The sequence below is a fragment of the Rhinichthys klamathensis genome, unplaced genomic scaffold, assembly GCF_029890125.1.
Source record: "Rhinichthys klamathensis goyatoka isolate OS25496 unplaced genomic scaffold, OSU_Roscu_1.1 h1tg000160l_1, whole genome shotgun sequence".
Taxonomy (NCBI): Eukaryota; Metazoa; Chordata; class Actinopteri; order Cypriniformes; family Leuciscidae; genus Rhinichthys; species Rhinichthys klamathensis.
Window position 1 is genome coordinate 102942 of NW_026606694.1, and position 21531 is coordinate 124472.

Consider the following 21531-nt stretch of genomic DNA (forward strand, 5'->3'; position numbering starts at 1 on the left):
GTTATAATATTGTTAGAGTAACGATGGGTTTACCTGCTAAGTTTATATCACAAATACTGCACAGCATATCTAATTAATAAATATTGTATGAGAAGCATTGAAAGCATGTGTTTCCTTTATCTCTTTTAAAGTGCGCACCGTTGAAGAGGTTTTTGTTTACACACAGCAGCCATGGCAATCAGACTCGATAGTGAACAACATCACCAACCATAAAATAGCCTACAGACTCACCTCTCTTGCTCACAGCTATTATTACAATATGCTTTGATATTTCGGTTGCATGTTGGCAATATTTTCATAATGCAGCGCTCAGAGGAAGAGAGGTTTTATATGGCGTGCAGGGCTGCTTATCTCTCTGTGTTCAGGTCCAGCCTGGTTAATATGACTTCAAAAGATCAGCTGTGCACCGGTGAGCATAATGCATCTCAACACCTTTATTCTGCACGTTGATCTTTAATACAAAGGGTAAATATTATTGATAAGACCAATAAATCGGTAAAACTTTATAATTCATTCCTAATTCATTACTTCATTTATAATTCAAGAACAAACATTCTATAATGTTGTAGATAATGTAAATTCAAATCATATATAATATAATATGTAATGCAAACACCAATACACTTGTCAACATTTAAATATTTTTTAAAATATAAATATTTTATAATGACTTTCTAGTGATATCTAATGTCAGTACAAAATATTAGTTAGGTTAGGTTAACCATCTCTGCTGTTTTGTCTCAGTTCTTCAGCAAGCAGGTAGAAATCCATCACAGAAAGCTTTAGACAAATATTGGCCCCCAGGAACCAAGAAGCTGAATTTTGATGACTTTTTTGAGATCCTTAAGAAGGAAAAACCAGCAGAACCAGACGAGCTAATGAGAATTTTCAAGAAATTTGATGTAAATTGTGATGGATATATCTCACACGATGAGCTCAGCAGAATCCTTACTTCGGTAAGTGTTAAATCAATTCTCTCTTCACAAACATAAGCTGTGTCCCAATTCAGAGATGGCTGCATCCTTCCAAGGATGAATTGGGACACAGCTTTGTTGTGTGTCTATTGTAATCATTTCAGGTTTGTATTTTGATTTGTTTGTTTTAGTCTGGTGAAAAAATGTCACCCGAGGAAGTGGATGAAATCTTTTCCTTAGCAGATGTCAACAAAGATGGAAAGTTAGACTACGCAGAGGTACGATCTCCAAGCATTGCACAGCAGTACACTTTTTGTAAATAGACTAATTATAGTATAGTTGAGTTGAATTAGCCAGGCTGATCCCACTTTATATTAAATATCTTTAACTACTATGTTCTAACATTTGAATTAAACATTTGATACAATGCACTTGTTGTGCACATACTTTTTAACCTTGTAGCTACTTATATTTAAAGAATATATATCTGCATGTAATTCATATCTGTAACCCTACTCGGTAACACTTTATTTTAGTGTTATTATTACTGTTACATGTAGGCTAGTTACTGTAGTAATAATAACTAAAAAATTATGCATAATTACATATGCAATTAACCCTAAACCAAACTCTCATCCTAACCCATACCCTATAATAAGTACATTTACTTAATTATTATTACTAGTCTGTACTTAAATGTATAATTACACTGTAAAACTAAGACCTTAATATAAACTGTAACCCCCTACTCCTACCGACCGTTAATATAAACTGTAACCCCCTACTCCTACCGACCGTTAATATAAAGTGTAACCCCCTACTCCTACCGACCGTTAAACCTACCCAAACCACCAAACCTGTCCCCTAAACTTACCCAATAAGCACAATGTACCTAACAGTGATTTCTAATGTAAGCACATAGTAGTTAAAGACACCTACTGTAAAGTGTGACTGTCAGGCTGCTGTTTAGTTTTGCAGGCTTCTCGGGTCTACAGCAGAACAGTGTCAGACCGCGGCACTGGAGAAGCTTGAGGCTGATGCCAAACTGAAGAGGCAGAACTTTGGCAACCAGTTGGAAAACCCTCCACAGAGCTCAGAGTCCCAACCTGAGCTTTCAGCTGCACAGACACAGTCCAGAACAGAGCTGGAAACAACAAAGAGGAAAGGTATGATACAGGGTCTGCACAAAAAATAAAAATACACTAACCCCTGGTTTCACAGACAGGGTTTAGATTAAGCCAGGATTAGGCCTTAGCTCAATTAGGACATTTTAGTAGCTTTTCTAAATATGCCTTTGACAAAAACATGACTGGTGTTCATCTTTAGACAAAATAATGGCACTGATATAGTTTAAGATATGTCAGTGCAAGTGGCTTTCAGTTAAAACAGCTCAAACATACATTTTAGTCTGGGACTATCTTAAGCCTTGTCTGTGAAACCAGGCGTTTGTATATTGAGAATGAGCGTGTTCAGGTTAGGTTTGTTCAGTTCTTATTTACTGGCCAGATTGCACATGTGCATGCACACAAAAGCAAACAACAATTCTGTTTTCATTCTTCTCAGTGCAGTCTATTGTATAGTAACTAATGGTCTAGCTATTGATTTCCCCTCATGTGTGATGAGAAATGGACTCATTTGGATTCGTGCCATACATCATAATGTGAACTCAATAGAGGGTTTGTGTGGGGGAGGAACTTTTAAAGCCTTTTGATTAAGGCAATAATTTGTCATTATTATGAGTAAGTGCAGGACTAGTCAAGATTTAGCTGAGGATTTGCTTTTGCTTTGTGGTGTTCAACTTTAAAGTCACCATGAAATCTAAATGGACAATTCTTGTTTTTATGATAGAATATTGCAGTTTATTATAAATTATTTATCTGTGCCCTTATTATTATATAATTCATGTGCCCTTTTAATCTTTAGTCAAAATAACTTCCCCTCCCTCTCTCAGTGACATCTCTTCTCCGATGATGTGTTTTTCGGGGGCGGGACAACCTGTCAATCACATGACATCACAACAATAGAAAACCTCAATCATCCAATCAATTTACATTACGCCCTACATGTTCTTCTTATTTGAGGAGCCGTTTCAATTGGATACATCACAATAAGGATGAAAAGACTATCGCAACTTCCGTTTCATGTCGACTTTAATGTGATTCAAATCATTGTTTTGAAATGCGCAATTATTTCTTTATTATCTGCATTGTGCGTTTATTTTTTTGGACTGCTTTGTGATGCAGCTGTTGTAATAAAGATCCACATTTAATTATAATGGATTCAGCATATTGTTTCTATGTTTGCATATGACAGACAGTCGCTCCTCATCCAGACCATCATCAGCTCGCAGTCGTCGGTCATCTTTATCCACGGCCATCACCATGGGCACTGGCAGCACTAAGAGTGGCAGACTGGCAGAGCCCAAATCTCTACAGGTACCAACTGCATTGTAGGAATGTCAGTTTCTTTTGGACTTTGCTTGAAATCTCTCACAGAACTCTTAAGAAGAGATGTAAAGTTTGGGATAAGATTACGCAATCAAAATATCATTTACATTTTTTTTATTATTAAACAACTGCTATAAAGATCACAACAAATGTTTAGTGAATTTCTCAAACAATTACAGAGAACCAGACAATAACACACTGAAATTAAAGTGAAATTTTGAAGTAGAACGACTGAAATAGCTTTTTTTTTTTTTGTAAATGAAAGTTTTTATTATTTACAATTTAAAAAAACAAAATTTACAGTGTATTTTGAACTGCTGAATAAATGTTAAAATAAAAATAACCTTTTTATTAATAAAATTAATTAAAAACTTTAAAATTGTTCTTAAATATACAACCTCACATTTGAATAAATCAAGTATATTATTTTAAAATAAAATAAACGTTTTAAAATAAAATCTAATATTTTAAAACAAAATACAAAAAAATAAAAGCTGAGTAATAATGGAATGAGCAATTTAGGAATAAATTGTTACAAACACGTGATCTGTTTTACTGTATCATCAGCTTCAATTTTGCCTACAGTACAATCTAAACTTTGTGTAAACTCAAGCACCTTACGGGCAGCTATACATTTGCTGTGTTTTTATTGTATCGAAGCTTTTTGGTTGCAAATTTTACCTGGTCGATATGAGTGCAGCTCTGCTATTGATCTCCTTCCCTTTGTTTGCACTCTTTTTGACTTTAACCTCAGCTGGTTTGCTTTACCACGGAAAAATAATGACCAAGCTCGTCAAAGCAAAGAGATTGGAAAAAAACAGATGCTCTTGGGTGAAGAAAGTTCTATCGCCTCAGTTCCAGCCTGTTGTATTACCTGAGCCAGGAGCTTGATAATTGGGTGTAGGGATTGGAAAGGGTCAGGTTGTGTGTTTTTATGGTGGCTCGCGGTCTGTGCGCGAGACTTTAAATTACGGAGGTTTCTGGAAGGTGACAGGGCAGTGTATTAGTCCAGCCGAGTGACCCATCTCCTTGGGACACTACATCAGGGCCTTTTAAAGTAGACACATGCCTCGGGCGCTTTTCTTCATTTTGATTCGGGGTGGACAAACCACCCAAGTGTTATGATTTGATCCTTAACACGTTTCACAACCCAGCATAAATTCTGGGAGGAAATTGCTTTTGTTGAAGAAGTGTCATTTCAGAACCATGTTTTTAGCACTTGGAAAAGAAGCATAAACCAATTCTAAACATTAAAAGGCCTCTGTGGCACCTGAGGACAAGGTTTATTTCCAAAAACTACTCTCTGATGGGTCAGAAAGGAGGCTGTTTGACTCCGATTTTTTGATTACTTGATGATTTAGAGTATATTTGCTGTAACATTTTAGCTGGACCTAAACAACAGCAGTTAAAAGAGCAAAAAGACTTGCTTTAGACAAGGATTTATGGGTTTCCTCAGGCCCTTTTTCTTTTAATTACATTATTATTGCGTATAGTATGAATTTTGATGGTCTGCATTGAAATGTATCTTTCTGCACTATTGTAAAAAATCGTGGACTTTGTTTTGTTCCACTCAGGTCTTTGAATGCCTACGTTTTAGCAAAGATGTTACAATAGCGTCACCCTGTGGTTGTACCTTCAACTTCATCATCCCAGAACATTTCTTGTGAAATTATTATACTACAGTTGTTTAATGTTTGCTGTTTTTCTAATGATTTTTTTTTTTTTTACTGTGTTAACACTTATTCCACCAGGATTGGAATCATATTCTAATGAGAGGCTGTTTTTATCTGGAGGAAGATGGAACGATTGTTTCTCTCCAGTATCGCCTGCATATCCCAGAGACTACCGGTGTCTACCTGACAATACGGCCCCTCAATCTTAGCCCGATTCCTGGTAAATATATTGTACACAGTGTTAAAGACTAAAGTTAATGAAGGTACAGATTTTGAGTTATTCAAAATACCTACAGTAATAAATAAGCAGGTGTGTGTGTGTGTGTGTGTGTGTGTGTGTGTGTGTGTGTGTGTGTGTGTGTGTGTGTGTGTGTGTGTGTGTGTATGCCACAGAGAAGCCTTCCTCGTGGATGTGTGTGGACACAGCTCTCTATGGGGTGATGGGGAACAAGACTAAAGAAGATTCAACTTTGGTTTGCTTTACTGAATTAAGGGATAAGGAGGTCAGTAAATGCTTTACTTTCCTATCTACATATGATAGTGTTTGTTTTATCAAACTATAATATCTGCTTGTTTTTAAAGTATTTTGACATGTTTTCTTATCAGCTGTAATATAAGAATGTATTTCTATGACATGAGTGCCTTTTCAAGTTTGATATTGTGACTTTTAATAATTTAATATTTTAAACATTCTATATTATGAAACATTCTATTAGACAGATAATGTGTGTGTGTGTGTTATTACATTGTCCCATCTCAAGCTAAACTAATTAATATGAATGGATGTTCAGATATAATTATGCCTTCAGAAAAGAAAGGGTTGATTTTAATGCTGATATATTTTGTGCAAATATACACGTTTCAATGATCTGTCATTTAAAATCATGGTAACAATATTTATATTTTGATATTGTTCCTCTGAGAAACATAACAAAACAGAAAATTAAGTGATTTCAATTTGTAAATGCATGGTGATGGCATTATGAGTTAGGCCAAATATTACATTATCGGGGTTGATACATTACTTGGGTACACAAATTATAACTATAACTTTTTAATAATACATTATGTCAGCTGACATCGGAAAATAAACGCAACGCGAATAAACACAAAAGGCTATATTTTACTTTCATGTTATGTGAATATGTGTTAATACATTTATATTTAAATATTGTTAATACCTCCTCATGAAGAAAGAAAAAGAAAAAATATTATTACTAGCTTTTTGTTGATGTGTTTACAAAAAAATTCTATAAATGATCTATATTATATATATGAAGGACACAAATGTCATTTCATAGAATAACTCAAGTGATTTATGAAGGACCATTTTTTATCTAATTTACAAAGAAGTATATTAAAACATAAAAATATATAATAAAGTATATTCTTTATATACAGTACATGTATTAAATTAATTGAATCAAAATACTAAATGGAAAACTGCATCAATATAAAGATTAACATGAAATCCTGCCTCATTGGAATTGTAATTTACATTGTACAACAGTAAGTGATATGTATGTTCATGTTGTGTGTGATTGATGAACAGAAGTTTGTGTGGAGAGGAGAGCTCAATGCCGGCTCATATCTTCTCATGCCCTTCACCACTGGCTGCAGATTGATGAAAAGTACAAGGAAGACCACCACTAAACCTGCTCAGCTAGTCAACCGCACCCAGTCTGGAGAGCTGGAGCTCACCAAAGAGTTCAAGTTACTCAGTTCTAATATAGGGGGACCCAATAAAAGTCTATTAAGTTTATGTTTAATGCTATACTGTATGTTTGATTACTGAATTTAGGCTATTTTATGTACCGGTATCTATGAGAATAATGTACAGCATGTGTGCAAAGATGCTGTACTGTTTTGTTCCTCAGGGCGGCATTGTCTGACATCTTTGAAGTAATCGATTTGGACGGCAGCGGTCTGCTGAGCCTAGAGGAGTACAACTTCTTTGAACAGAGAACCAGTGGAGAGAAATGTGATGAGGATGCCTGGGCCATCTGCAAAGGTTTCTTATACAAACACTGTATATAAAGCGGACACATAATCGATCAGAGCTTTTAAAGTCACCATGAAATCAAAATTGACCATTCATGCCGTATTTATTATAAACGATTTATCCATGCACAATGCACATCAGCATTTTTTTTTAAATCATGTGCCTGTGTGATCTTTAATCAAACAACTCCCCCTTCCTCTTGCAACAACATCTCTTCCCTGCTGACATTTTTCAGCACAAGGGCGGGACAACCTGTCAATCACATGACATCACAGCAATAGCAATCCACAACGATCCAATCAATTCCTGATGGACAAAATCAAGTCCCGCCCTACATTTCTTCTTGTTTGAGAAGCTGTTTTACTCGAATATGTCACAATAGAGAAGAAAAGGCTATCACTAACTTCCGTTTCATGCTGATTGTAATGCTCTCAAAATCAGATGATGCAATTGAATCATTATTGCCTAGTACATTTTCTTGGCTCCTCTGATAAATTATTGATTGAGTCTTCAGAAATGTAATTTATTTTAAAATGACGCTTCCAGATCTTGAAGTACTGTCCAATCCAATCCAATCATATGCATTATTTCTATAACAGTATGTGCTCTCCTGTAGAGAACTTTGACACAAGGAAAAATGAGTTAACTAGACAAGGCTTCCTAAAGCTCAACCTGATGGAAGCGAATGATCGGGAGGGTGACCCCAGGGATTTGTGGCTCACCTTGGAGGCCATGGGCTACAACCAAAGCTTGGAAATGGTGGAGGTACATAGGTCTATGAGCTTTACTCACGAGCAGTGTTGGGGAAAGTTACTTTTAAAAGTAATGTGTTACAATTTTGCATTAGTCCCTAAAAAAGTAACTAATTGTGTTACTTGGTTACTTTTAATGGAAAGTAATGCGTAGTATGTTTAATCTTTTGCGTAACCTGGGCTGGGCTTGCTTGTCCAAAAAAGTCCAAAAGTGAAATAAATAAGTATGCATTTCACTGTTTTTATTGATTTTGAGGAATACTGAATCTGTTTTTGTGCCGGTGAGATGAGTAAATGCCTGCTCACATTTAGTCCATGATGTTTACACAGCGCACACAACTCTGCATTACTCCCGATTTCTCTCAACATGGGGACAGGAGAGGTGTCAGTCAATAAACGGCAAAACAAAGTAACTTGTAGTGTTATGTATTTGAAAAGTAACTCAGATATTTTGTTGGAAATTTAAAAGTAATGCGTTACTTTACCAGTTACCTGAAAAAAAGTAATCTGATTACGTAACTCGCGTTACCCCAACATTGCCCATGAGAGAGTCTTGTAATTTCAAATAGTAAAACCTGCAAGGGTTTAGAGAACATGTCCTTTATTTCTAAAATAAAACACTTTTTGTGTAATTTACTTATAGCCACCTTACATTTTGAAGTTTTTCTTTATCCCATCAGGCCTGTCCATTTGTCATTGAAGTCTACTGTGAGGATGTCAAGGCTACTCTTCAGGCAGTTCATTTGGATTCTGGGATCAAGATGTTGAATTCTTCTGTACAGAGGTCTATCACATCAAAAGCAGAGGCTAGATCTCTGAAGGGTCAAGAGAATGTCTTGGTTTATACATACAAAGGAGAGAGCAGAATTTCATCAGTCATTGCCAATAAGGTTGGTTGGTTATTGTTTTATGTCACTTAGCTGTTTTTTTTTTTTTTTTACCCAAATAAGTCTTTGTATTATTGAAAATGACACATGACATCCATCTCTCATTTAAAAAAGCCCTTTAAAAATGTCTTTGTAGGCCTCACATTTGTATGTCTTGTACTTAACATTCACTGAGAATAGCACAAAGTAACTAAACCTCCAGTTGTTTGGAATGCTTTATAGAAAGGAACACTGGCCATGAGTAGAATTTCAATGTCCTGATCTGCCATTATATAGACAAAGTCAGCTGAAAGACACGTTTAACAGAGAGAAGGGAATTAGATCTGCAAAGAAAAATTGAGATTTTGCCATAGTTAGTGGAACTAACTATCTGAAATATACAGTATTATTATTAAGAACGTAATGTGTCTGTAAGATTTTGTAAGAAGTCTCTTATGCTCACCAAGACTGCATTTATTCAACTAAAAAATAAAAGCAGTACTTTTGTAAAATAATATTACAATTATTTAATGTACTTAAAATGTAATTTATTTATCTGATGCAAAGCTGAATTCTCGAATTTCAGCAGCCATTGCTCCAGTCTTTAGTGTCACATGATCAATTTAACGCAACCTTGCTGAATAAAAATTCTAATTTCTTTCAAACACTAAATATTTACTGACCATTGAACGGTACTCTATATAATTCACTGTTGTTCATTAATGATTATAAAATGATTACAGCTGTAATTTCTTTTCATCGATTTTCCCTGTTGTATTCTGGGTATCCATCACTCTTGCTGCTATAGTCCAATCAGAAGGTTACGGTGCACATCAACAATGAACAAAGCAAGAACTGTGTGAGCAGCAGAGGCATGAGTATGTTTGCTGTGGAGGTTCCTGCTAGGACTAAAATGGTGAGATACACCATTTTAACTCACAAACATAGGCCAGTTTCTTTTGTAGGGTCAGGGTGGGGTGCATTCCCCATAGAACTAATAATTATAGTTACATTTGACAGACACTCAGATGTACAATTTTGCAGAATATTTAACACTTGTGCTCTGTTTTGGTCTCTGTTCAGGTGTGTCAGCACGTCATGGCTTCAAATGATCAACAGGAGTGGACTTACAACTGCGTTGAGAGCATCATACCAAGTTTGTGAATGCTGCAGTAACGTTGGGAATTTATTATGATATAACAAATCATGTAGTGCTTGTAAAATAAATAACATCATTTTGTTTGCTTGTTACAATGACCATTACATACAAGTTTTACTATAGTTTCAAAAGTTATTATTATTCTTAACCATTAATTATGTAGTCGATGAGTTACATTCATGATGTTCATGTTTTTTTTGTAAATAAAGCAAATTTATTTTCAGTAAATATTTTTTATTTGTTTGTTTCTGTATTTATAATTTATTTATTGAAATCATAACAAATAATAATCAAGTTCATATATTATTTCGTGTGGATAGTTTGTTCGGATGGATTGATTTATGAAATGTATTTAATTATATTATTCTATTATTTTTATTATTATTATTTATTTAATTTTGTTTTGTGTTGTTGCACATTTACCCCAGGCCTCACTATGGAATGTAACATACCTCACCAATCACATTACATGTTATATCAGTTTGTGTTTCTTAAACAAAATGTGGCAATTTAACATAAAGCATTAAAGCAATATAAATACACTAATTCAGTTTTTAAGCATTATCCTGGCATTGAGCCAGTGACCATAGTCCAGTTTTAGCAGTCAAACATACAATCCAAATTCCAGAGTGTTGGTGTTACACACACAGACCTACATTTTATTCACCCTTGACCTTTAGCACCACGTGTAGATTTAAGCTTCTATTTATAACTTTCGGTCAATTATTTTGGCCTTTGACTTTCACTACTGTAACTGTAGAACAAGACACTAAAGGTCACATGACATGTGAGGAGTGTTTAAAATGCACCCCTTTTCTCTCCATCATCACCAATTAAGTACACTTCTCTTCAAACTGTGTATTCAGGGTGTGTAGGCTATATGTTATTTAGTATTGTTAGAGCTCATAGGTTTTTGTTTAAAAATATTGTATTCAAAAAGTGACAGCCACATCTGTTTCTGTGCATCCAAGACACTGTTCCATCTTGGCTTTTGACCGTTTTTTTTTTTTTTTTTTTTTTTTTTTTAAGAAACCTGCAATATCATGATATCTTGCAAACCTTGCATAATTGTAAACTTTGTTCTGCTTTGAATGAATTCTGGGTGAAACTTGATGCAATAGACAAACAAAACTCTGACCTAGAGCTCTAGTTTTCTCAACATGCATAGGGCCCCTGCATTTTCTCTCAATATTTAGTCCTAATAGACCAATTGTGCCTTCATTGCATAAACAAATGTGTCTGATGAATCACCTGACCTTTTCATATGATACAAGATTAATTTAGTTTAATTTAAGAATAAGATAATTTTTTTTATAATTGTATAATTAACTTGCTGTACATACTACAATTATAGACATTATAAATGGCCGAACTGTCTCTTTAAATGTGGGCGTATCCTTTAATCGGTGAAAGGCTGTATGAGAGAGGCTACGTGGTGAACACGCATCCCGCTGGGCACCCGGATAGTGAGTGAGTGACAGACACTGACCGCTGCTGCAACATGGTGAAAATTACGGTTATTAAGACCAAACCGTACCCCGACCAAAAACCCGGAACCAGCGGTTTAAGAAAGAGGGTGACTGTATTCCAGCAGAATCAGCATTATGCGGAGAATTTTATCCAGAGTATCATTTCCACCGTTGACCCTTCTCAGAGGCAGGAGGGCACCCTGGTAGTGGGAGGGGATGGACGATTCTTCATGAAAGAAGCTATTCAGCTGATCGTCCAGATTGCTGCAGCTAATGGGGTTAGTATTGGCCGAATTTGATTTGCAATTTTAATGTAAAAGAAACGTGTAACAAAAGCCACTTCCTTACATAGGAAGTCAAAATGACTTTGTCTAGGCATGACACAAGAACATTGCAAAAGAGACCACTTAACTTAGTTCAGTTGCAATTGTGCACTGCTACGCATGCTTTGAAAACTAGTTTACTGCATGGAATAAACGGTAAACTCAAATTTCTGGCATTTTATTTATTCATACTTCATCATAGTGTTTCCAAGTAACATTGCATGCACATTTATAACGGTTACATATTATTTGAGGGAAATAACGCTAATCTTAATTATCCACCCTGTGAATGTGACGTAAAATTCGTTCTAAAAGAACGATTCGTTCATATGACTCGGATATTTTCAATGTATCGGTACCGTAGAACCGGTTCACAAAGTCTTTCTGAACCATTCATTGACAAATCGAACTGGACTGCATTTCTAAAGCATCGTAGATCGTAAAACCAATGCACCAATGGTCTTGAGCTTTTGAGAAATTTGTAAACGAATCGAACTAAATCTTATGCCAGGGGGACTACTGGAGTACGTAACTGCGTCTGACGTAAAATATGCGCTGAATCTTTTTTCCGTTTCTTTGAAACGAGCTGTTCAAAAGAACCGATTCGGACCTAATACGAACGAACTCGATGCTCTCTCAAGCTGAGGCTGTTTTGGGACACCTTTGACATTTCACGCTCTGCCAAAAGCAGAGCCGCTGCGTGGTGACTTCAACATATCCCCTCTCATCATGTTGCAGAGCTTAGAAAGTAAAACGTGCAGCAGTGTTTTGTAAGGGTGTGAGGATTTCTTTAACATCAGGAGTCTTGCAGCAACAACCATGATGTGGAGGAGATGTGCCTGCAGTCACGTCCCGAGCAGTGGTGCTGTATTGAGTAAAATCTGTTCTGTATTACAGAACACACTTGCATCTCTTTTTTTAAGTAGTAGATAGCACTAAGTAGTAGTAGCACTAGCCACGTTCTATTGATTGCTATGCACTAGTGTTGTGTTGTGTAACCGTCCATGCTATAAATCACAAGGACACATCAATAGTGTTGTTTTGATGTAAACATTGTACTGGATGGCAAAGTCAAAGTGGTCCTCTCTTATGGTTCAGGGTTCATGAAGTGCATTTCTAAGCATAATCTTGAACAGGAGTTTATCGGTCACTTCTCTCGTTCATGATCCCACAGATTGGCAAACTGGTCATTGGTCAGGATGGGATTATGTCAACACCTGCTGTTTCCTGTGTGATTCGTAAAATCAAAGCCATTGGTGGGATCATCCTGACAGCCAGTCACAACCCAGGCGGCCCCAATGGAGACTTCGGCATCAAGTTCAACATATCTAGCGGAGGTTAGACATATTTTTATGGCCAATGCCGATACCTTAGAGAACAGGGTGGTGACCGATGGCCGATATACAGTAAAGGTGTATCACAATATGATATTACACTATTTAATTTAAAGATATTAAAACACATCCATAACAATTGCTGAAATTAAATTTATATTCATTTTACATAATATTTACTAAATTATAAATCATTTGAAAATGAAAAAATAAATAATAATTTGAACTTGATACAAAAAAGAAATCCGTAAAATGAACAGATTTATACTTTAGATAGCAACTACTTTCTATCTTGAACTCCAAAACAAATTTAGAAACGTTTAACCCTTAAATGCATGAATGTTTTGCCAATCTATCATCTTTAGCAACCCGAATCTATAACTAACACAGACGATCTTTACCTGTCGCGATAATATAAAACTCTCTTTATATTAGAGTAACAATTAAAGAAGGATAAAATAAAACTTATTTAGTTACTTTTGTTGAGCTTGGAAGGGCTCAGTTTGAGCAGATGTTTTATACCATCATCACTGTCCTCGTCAGAGCTCATTTCCCAGTACATTCAGCATCTGACTCATATTTGCCATCTCAAACATATTCTTAAAACTATCATTTTCAACATCTTCAAAATCAATATTTTGATTCTTGAGAGCTTCTTCACCAGATCCACTATCAGTGACTGACACTAATATTTGATTGCGTTCAGTACTTGCTCTGCAGTAAATCGCTGAGCCATTTCAAGTTTTGCTGATGATACTTCCTATTCTTTTGTTTTCTGCCTGCTGTAACTATGAGTGAAACGTCACTTCATCATTGACTACGTTTACATGCAGCCAATAACCCGTTCAAAACCGGGATATTAGCAATAACCCGGTCGCGAACGGCCATGTAAACACCGGCAAAAACCCGAATATGCTCATATCCCGGATTTTAAAAACCGGGATATTATACCTGGGGTACCCCTTTTCTAACCCGAATTTTTGGTCATGTAAACGCGCATCGGCATATCCCCATAGTGATGTGTGTTCTGCGCATGTTCTATTCGCAAGGAATCTTGCGTAAAAGGAATTTGGAGCGAGGTCAGTAACGTTACCAGCACCAAAGCGCAAACAAAGGCGATCGCTATCTGCCCCGAACTATTCATTATCCGCGTGCTGCTGTTGTTGTTGTCTTTGGATACAGGAAGAAGAATCGGAAATGACGCATATTGCGTCTTAAGGTTGTCCGTACGTCCACACGCTAACCGCGCGTCGCGTTTACATCGGGATATTGCAATTCCATGTATACAGGAGTAACTCTCTCTGCTCACGCATGTAAACGGGTTATCCCTAATGTTTCAGAAACCCGAATAGTGACCTTAACCCGACCATAACCCGAAATTTGGCTGCATGTAAACGTAGTCATTGTGTATCAGACATTGCCACCTTGTAGAATAAAGTTTAATTGCACTTATTCAGTCATCAAAGATTCAATTATTGTTGTGCAGAAAAAAATATATACTTACACTGTTACACACCTCGGGTCGTTAGCGACCCTTTACAGTTTTTACAAAAATGAATTGGAAAACAGGCCTTTTATAAAATAAATGTTATTTCATTGTTTATAATGAATTGATTGAGGAATACTTAGAAGGTTGATGTCTAACTTTAAAAAATGAATGAGGAGGAGGGTAGTGAATGACATCCCGCATCACTAAAGACCTGAGGTATGCGTTTAAAATAGCATAATAGGGGCACTTTAAAAAATGCCAAATTATATACAAATATATATCGGGCTTGGTGACACATTAGTCAACCACAATTAAAGACTGCATTAAATCACTTAAGCTTGCATTCAATTGGTCTGGTTTTTCTTTCCCAGGTCCTGCGCCAGAGGGCGTCACAGACAAAATCTTTCAGATCAGCAAGACCCTCCAGGAATATCACATCTGCCCCGAACTCAAGGTGGACCTCTCCACAATTGGGAAGCAAACCTTCGAGGTTGACACGTTCAAGCCCTTTACTGGTACCATTTTGGAGTCTAACCATTTGTTAGTTATGTAAAATAATTGTTCAGTTCATTCATATTTGTTAATAATTGTGTATCGTTTGCAGTGGAAATTGTGGACTCAGTGGAATCCTATGCAGAGATGCTGAGAGATATCTTTGATTTTGCTGCTCTGAAGGAATTACTCTCAGGACCCAACCACATCAACGTACGGCTCGATGCAATGCATGGAGGTAAGAATTATATTTCCCAAACAAAAATAAGGTCATTTTGGTGTTGTAGTGAGCCATAAGTCCTCTGAAACTACAAAAATGATATAATATATTAGCATTAGTGGTAAACTAGTTTTCATACGGGTATCTGAGGCGATGCTTCTTTCATATCTCTTTCGTATCACGGCGTTGTTGCGCTCTCTCATTTCATTTAAACGCAGCTGGTGCCATCTTGCACCTCACTTATTGACTGTGGCTACGTCCACATTAATCCGGATACATTTGAAAACGGCGTTTTCGTTTAAAAACGCTCTCCGTCCACACTAGCGTTTTCAGGCTTTTTCTGACGTCTCAGTGTGGATGAGAAACTTCTAAATTCACCTTACTGCGCATGCGTGAAACCTCACAAAAGCTCACTGAGATGATGCAGATGGAAAAATAAATAATAAAGTTATCGCGCAATTCTTCTAACAGGATAATTTTATTTAGCAAAATATCTCACCATCACTGATGCGTCCAGGTCGCACTCAGTCACCATATGTTTGGTCTAAAACGCAACTGCTCTCCTGTATTGCCGCAGGACAGTACGGGTAAACATGAATATCTATTGGTACAACATGGATCACATGACTAAACTTAGCCTACGTCATCGTTTTCAAATACCTCCGGCTTCACAGTCCACACTACAACGCGAAAACGGCGTTTTCAAATTTATCCGCTTTGGAGAGCGTATTCCAAAAGCTACGTTTTCATTGACTTAAAACGCTGTCTCAGTGTGGACGGAAGGCCAAACCGGAGAGAAAAATATACGTTTTCAAACGAAAACGTATTAGTGTAATGAAATCAGAGGACTTTAGTATTAATAGTAGGCCTATGATAATATTACTGTAGTGTTCGTCATTGGCAAAACAATTGTTTTGTATGATTTGTTTTTTTAATGCCACTGAAAACCAAAGTGCACATTCCAGAGAAAAAATTATAAAAATAAAAAGGTGGAGGGAATCATGAATGGCCAATTACCAGTCAATTTTACCACAGAACCTTCTGGCATGTGCTATAAAGATGAAAATTAAGATGACTTTCACATTTCAGCATAACAGTGATCTAAAGCACCAATTAAAATAATGAGAAATGTTTTGGAACACCAAACCTGAATCGTATAGAAAATGTGTGGGAGATGCACAGGAGATACCCTTTCAATTTAACAGATCTACAACGTTTTTGCAAATATTCCCATGTCAGGATGTGCCAAGCTGATAGACTCCTATCCAAACATACTGAGCGCTTTAATAAAGTCAAAGGTTGCTTCAATTGAGTATTATTTTTAGGGGTGTACACACTTATGCAGTTAGTTATTCTGTTACACTTTCTATGAAGACCATGCTTATAATTAATTATAGCTCCATTTATTCTTAAGTATTACTATTACATACTAGCAAAACCCTGCAACAATATTTTTAAGGTATAATTCCAAACTGCTATAAGTAATAACATGCAAATGGCTTAGGAGATATTGATTTTAAGAAATCAAAATTACCATTCATGACCTATAATGCCTAATTGATAACCGAAGACTGCCTCTTCATGTATTTTTTACACTAGTGTTGGGTCCTTATGTAAAGAAGATAGTGTGTGAAGAGCTTGGTTCCCCAGCAAACTCTGCTGTTAACTGTGTCCCCTCTGAGGACTTTGGGGGACACCATCCTGACCCTAATTTAACATATGCTGCTGAACTGGTCAATACTATGAAGGGAGGTGAATATGACTTCGGAGCAGCGTTTGATGGTGATGGTGTAAGTTTGTAACTGACATACCATATACACTACCGTTCAAAAGTTTCAAATGTAACATTCAAAGTGTCTGTCAATTTTGATCAATTACGGTAAATGCATCCTTGCTTATTTAAAAAAAAAAAAAATTGAACAGTGATGTACATTTAGTTACACAATTGAAATCAGCTAGTAACTATTCTCAGGTAAAACCTCGTCAAATTTGCCCTCTTGTTCTGTTTGCAGGATCGTAACATGGTTCTGGGTAAGCATGGATTCTTTGTGAACCCCTCAGACTCTGTGGCAGTCATTGGTGCCAACATTACATACATCCCTTATTTCCGGAAGACAGGCGTGAAGGGTCTGGCTCGCAGTATGCCCACCAGTGGGGCTTTGGACAAGTATAATCATCTAAGAACATTTACATTTTGTGATCTAGCCCTATATTTCACGTCTCAGTCGGTGTGTAGCTTTTGACCCTTTAATCCTGCACACAATTTATAGCATTTCATAAACTTTATCATACAGTGTGGCCAAAGCTTTGAAGATGCCACTTTATGAGGCACCCACAGGCTGGAAATTCTTTGGAAACTTGATGGATGCTGGCAAGTTATCCCTCTGTGGTGAAGAAAGCTTTGGTACTGGTGAGTAGCTATGAAGCCGTGTGGTTCTCCAGTATAATAGAAGATTTTAACTAGCTAAGCTGCTTAAAAGGTTTTAGGCTGACAAGCTTTTTTAAATTATTTAAGATAGTGGTTAAATAAGTGAATGAATGTGTATTTCTGTTTAAAATTCATGTGTATATAAACATATATATATATAAAAAAGTGTGTTCGCTAGTGATATTCTTTTTAAGTTGTTAAAAATTATAAAAAAATAATTAATTTTATTTAAAAATGTTCTTGTTTTTTTTACCCACCTAGGTCCACTTATAATGTATTAATATCATATTATTTTAATTGGTCGTAATCATAAACACACTCGTTTGTAGCGAAAATAGTTTTACCATTTACTGCACTTGTTATTCTTCTAGTTTTTAACGTATAATGAATCATATGTTTTGCACATTCACCAAAAATAACTTACTGCCACGTCGCAAAATAAGGTTAAGTCAGAATATGACCACTTACAGTGTGTTTTCATTGTAAATTGAGATCCTTTCTCTCAAAATATGAAAGAAAGCTTTATTTCTAAGTCTTGTTTTTGTGGTAGGTTCTGATCACATCCGGGAGAAAGATGGTCTGTGGGCAGTGCTCGCATGGCTCTCAATCCTGGCCACTCGCAAACAGAGTGTAGAGGATATCATGAAAGACCACTGGCAGAGGTTTGGACGGAACTTCTTCACAAGGTAACTGCAAAAATGATAAAGTGACACTTTGGTATGGACAATAGTTGAAATATTGATCTCTGTTGCTTGACTGCCCTCTGCTGGTAGATTTGTTGTTTGATTTGTCCCAAATCTCTGTGTCAGGTATGACTATGAAGAGGTGGACTCTGATGCTGCGAATAAGATGATTGATCACTTGCAGACAACAATGTCCGATAAAGCCTTTGTAGGGCAGAATTTCTCCTCTGGGGATAAAACATATCAAGTGGAGAAGGCTGATAACTTTGAGTACACAGACCCTGTTGATGGCAGTGTTTCAAAAGGACAGGTGAGTCCGAAACACAAAAATACTCCAAAAATAATAATAAGAGCTGAAATGATTCATCTTCTGGGATGTGACTACTGCTACAGAAGACATAAATGATTAAGTGATCACATGGTCAGTCCATTACACAATTAGTTTTCTAATTAGCTTTAGGGTGGCTTGATGTTCTGATTTCCATTTGGTCCATATTTATAAATAGTACTAGAATTATGTTTTTCCAACAGTCAGCCATAAAGCTCAGTGTCATTATTTAGAAATAATAAAATAGCCATTACTCCAGTGTTCAGTGATCCTTCAGAAATCATTCTAGTATGCAATTCTTATTACGATCAGCATTTGTTATTAGAGATGCATGCGAGGACTGCTCACAGACCATCTTTCTCCCAGATATGATCAGAACCTACCAAAAAACAAACAAGACTTTAAAGGGCTCATATGAGAAATCAAGCTTTCTTTCATATTTTCAGATAAAATAGCTTGATTTACTATGAAAACGTACTGTAAGCCTTCTAACATTTCTTATTATAATAATCAAATATTTTTTTAAAGGATTCTTTGATGAATAGAATCTTCAAAAGAATTTATCTGAAAAGAAAAATCTTCAAGGTTTTTGAATAACCAAGTCATAAATTTCACTACCCTTATTTGGAAAACAGCTGCATTTCTACTTGCATATTAAAATATTTAATATCATATTTATATAATGAAAGTTTATTTACCCATTGTTTGCAGTTATGACTGCCTTATTGTACATTATAAACGTCAAATGGCATATTGAAATTCGTTGATTTCTCTGATGAAAGTACTGATGTCGACATAATAGCCTCATCATGACCTTCATTGTGTTTGAAATATCTCATAAATAAACCGTTCAAAAGAACAGTCTTGGAAACGTTTCATCTAAACACCTTTCTCGATTTCATGGAATTTTTGTATACTTTCCAAAACACTGTATGTTGGCCATCATCCCTGTTTTTCTGTCTTCATGCTTTTTAGGGTTTGAGGATCATCTTCACTGATGGTTCGCGTATCATCTTCCGTCTCAGCGGGACAGGCAGTGCCGGGGCAACCATCAGGCTTTACATTGACAGCTATGAGAATGACTCCCAGAAAATCTATGCAGACCCACAGGTAAACTGAATGGTCAAAATCAGTAAAATAAAAAAAAGTTGTCTTTTTTTTTTGCCACAAAATATTTGCTCTCCCACCATATATTACTTTTACAAAAAGTTTTTATTTTTTTTTATTTATATATATACATTTTTATATATATATATATATATATATATATACTTTTTTTTTCCAGATTATGTATTAATTTTTTTATTTATTCTTTTTTTTTTTTTTTTTTTTGACTTAAATCCATTGTAGCTTTAGCGGTAATCAAGTTTGACATGCTTATCCCGGCACATATGGTTGAAGATCCGATTCACTCAATTGTATCTGATCAAACTGGATCACAAGAGTATCAGTCTGTCTTAAAGTATCAACGAGTTTTGAGGTTTGAGTTACTGTAGAAGAAAAGGATGTTCAATTTTAATACAAACAAGTAAACGCTACATTCGCACCATCCGTTTTCATTTATGGTGAATCCAAGTCCCTATTGTATCTCTCATTTTGTGGGTTCCTAATAGTGCACTTGTAACATTTCCATCCCTCTCGACTGTTGTGAACAGGTCATGCTGGCTCCTCTGGTGGACATTGCCTTGAGGATCTCTCAGCTTCAGGAAAAGACGGACCGCACTGCTCCCACTGTGATCACATAATTACTCTAAAGCCCATATTCACCTGATCCAGCCCAAACTAGCCCTCACTGTATTCAGCAATGCCTTACTTTATAGTTATTGCCATCAGTTTCATACCACAGTCATTATGTGCTCTGTGTGTCCTCTAGAAAGTGTCACATTTTTGCTGTTCCACATGTACAATCGAAGATCTATATCCACTATAAATAGAGAAAATATCAAATACAGTCTATGAAATGAATGGCTTGTTGTGATTTTGTTCTTAAGGAAGTAATGCTTCTTTATACACTTTCATTTGTCATGGGGAGTACAGCGCTTAACTTGGTTCTGTGTCTGCTAGGTCGATCATATTTAAATTCTAAAAACATCAGCTACATTTTATTCATATACACAGTTTGTCTTTCATTTGAGGCCGAAAGTAGTAACTGTTACACCCTAGTGTGTTATTAGTGGATAAAGACAGGAAGGCGGGGAACCTGGCTGCATCAAATATATTCCATCTCCCTTTAAGTTAGCACCAGAAATAACACAAGTATCTTTCATAAGGGTTTGACAATTAAAATCTCAGATTAGTACCATGATTATCTTTGTAGTGTCCACTGTAATCTTTTGGGTTAATGGGATCTTTCCAAACTAGACTTTAATAGGGAATTATTAGCACAGTGCTGCTGCAAAAATCCACCTCACCGATTGAAAAGTTAAATTTATTCATAATATTTTTGGACAGATGCCACCACCTACACAGAAACTTATTGGAGACTTGATGTGTTGGCTCATGGAATTTGTTTTATACGATTTGTACACAATTACACTGATTTTATAAACTTGTTGTGTTCATTTGTAGTTGCATACATGCTAAATATGACACTGTAAGAATTTGTTCACAGTGGTCTACCAACTCACGATGTATGCCTACCAAAATGTTATGAATAAATCTGAGACTTTCATTCATTTACACTTAAAATTATGACAAATTCCAAGGAAAGATTAAGACAGAATGACTCAGAAGTCTTTAAGATTGTGCTCGGTATTAAACTAATCCAATTTGTGACTTGTTAAATAAATTAAAGTGGTCAGAATAATTAAAGGTTACGTTTTCTTGCTTCCATTGAAGCACACGAGTGAGTTTCTTTAGAACATGGAAATCATATGCATTTTATCTGAATATTACGGAGCCTCTAAAGGGACAAGCAGATAAAATAAAATAAAACAAGATCGGAGAAAAAAT

General features: G+C 36.0%; 2 protein-coding genes across 2 annotated transcripts; both read left to right on the top strand.

Annotated features, from left to right (window-relative positions):
• The first annotated feature begins 50 nt into the window (after positions 1-50).
• On the top strand, positions 51-9871 carry efcab7 (EF-hand calcium binding domain 7). Its single transcript, XM_056258817.1, has 13 exons — positions 51-409; positions 745-956; positions 1106-1192; positions 1885-2080; positions 3228-3349; positions 5113-5254; positions 5428-5537; positions 6587-6747; positions 6912-7045; positions 7653-7801; positions 8469-8678; positions 9463-9570; positions 9738-9871. The coding sequence occupies exons 1-13, from the start codon at positions 301-303 to the stop codon at positions 9816-9818; spliced, it is 1821 nt and encodes a 606-aa protein (XP_056114792.1). The 5' UTR covers positions 51-300; the 3' UTR covers positions 9819-9871.
• Positions 9872-11252: 1381 nt separating this feature from the next.
• On the top strand, positions 11253-20544 carry pgm1 (phosphoglucomutase 1). The gene is made up of 11 exons (XM_056258818.1): positions 11253-11560; positions 12780-12942; positions 14800-14943; positions 15033-15158; positions 16740-16930; positions 17153-17307; positions 17435-17550; positions 18119-18254; positions 18378-18561; positions 19555-19689; positions 20235-20544. Exons 1-11 carry the CDS (start codon positions 11315-11317, stop codon positions 20322-20324), a joined length of 1686 nt encoding a protein of 561 aa, XP_056114793.1. The 5' UTR covers positions 11253-11314; the 3' UTR covers positions 20325-20544.
• The last annotated feature ends 987 nt before the right edge of the window (positions 20545-21531 follow it).

Excerpts from the sequence above, each read along its gene's own strand:
- efcab7 (XM_056258817.1), top strand. The coding sequence starts at position 301 with ATGCAGCGCTCAGAGGAAGAGAGGTTTTATATGGCGTGCAGGGCTGCT. Across the intron at positions 957-1,105 it reads TCAGCAGAATCCTTACTTCG|TCTGGTGAAAAAATGTCACC; the intron begins GTAAGTGTTAAA and ends TGTTTGTTTTAG. Across the intron at positions 5,255-5,427 it reads CAATCTTAGCCCGATTCCTG|AGAAGCCTTCCTCGTGGATG; the intron begins GTAAATATATTG and ends TGTATGCCACAG.
- pgm1 (XM_056258818.1), top strand. The coding sequence starts at position 11,315 with ATGGTGAAAATTACGGTTATTAAGACCAAACCGTACCCCGACCAAAAA. Across the intron at positions 11,561-12,779 it reads AGATTGCTGCAGCTAATGGG|ATTGGCAAACTGGTCATTGG; the intron begins GTTAGTATTGGC and ends ATGATCCCACAG. Across the intron at positions 19,690-20,234 it reads AAATCTATGCAGACCCACAG|GTCATGCTGGCTCCTCTGGT; the intron begins GTAAACTGAATG and ends TGTTGTGAACAG.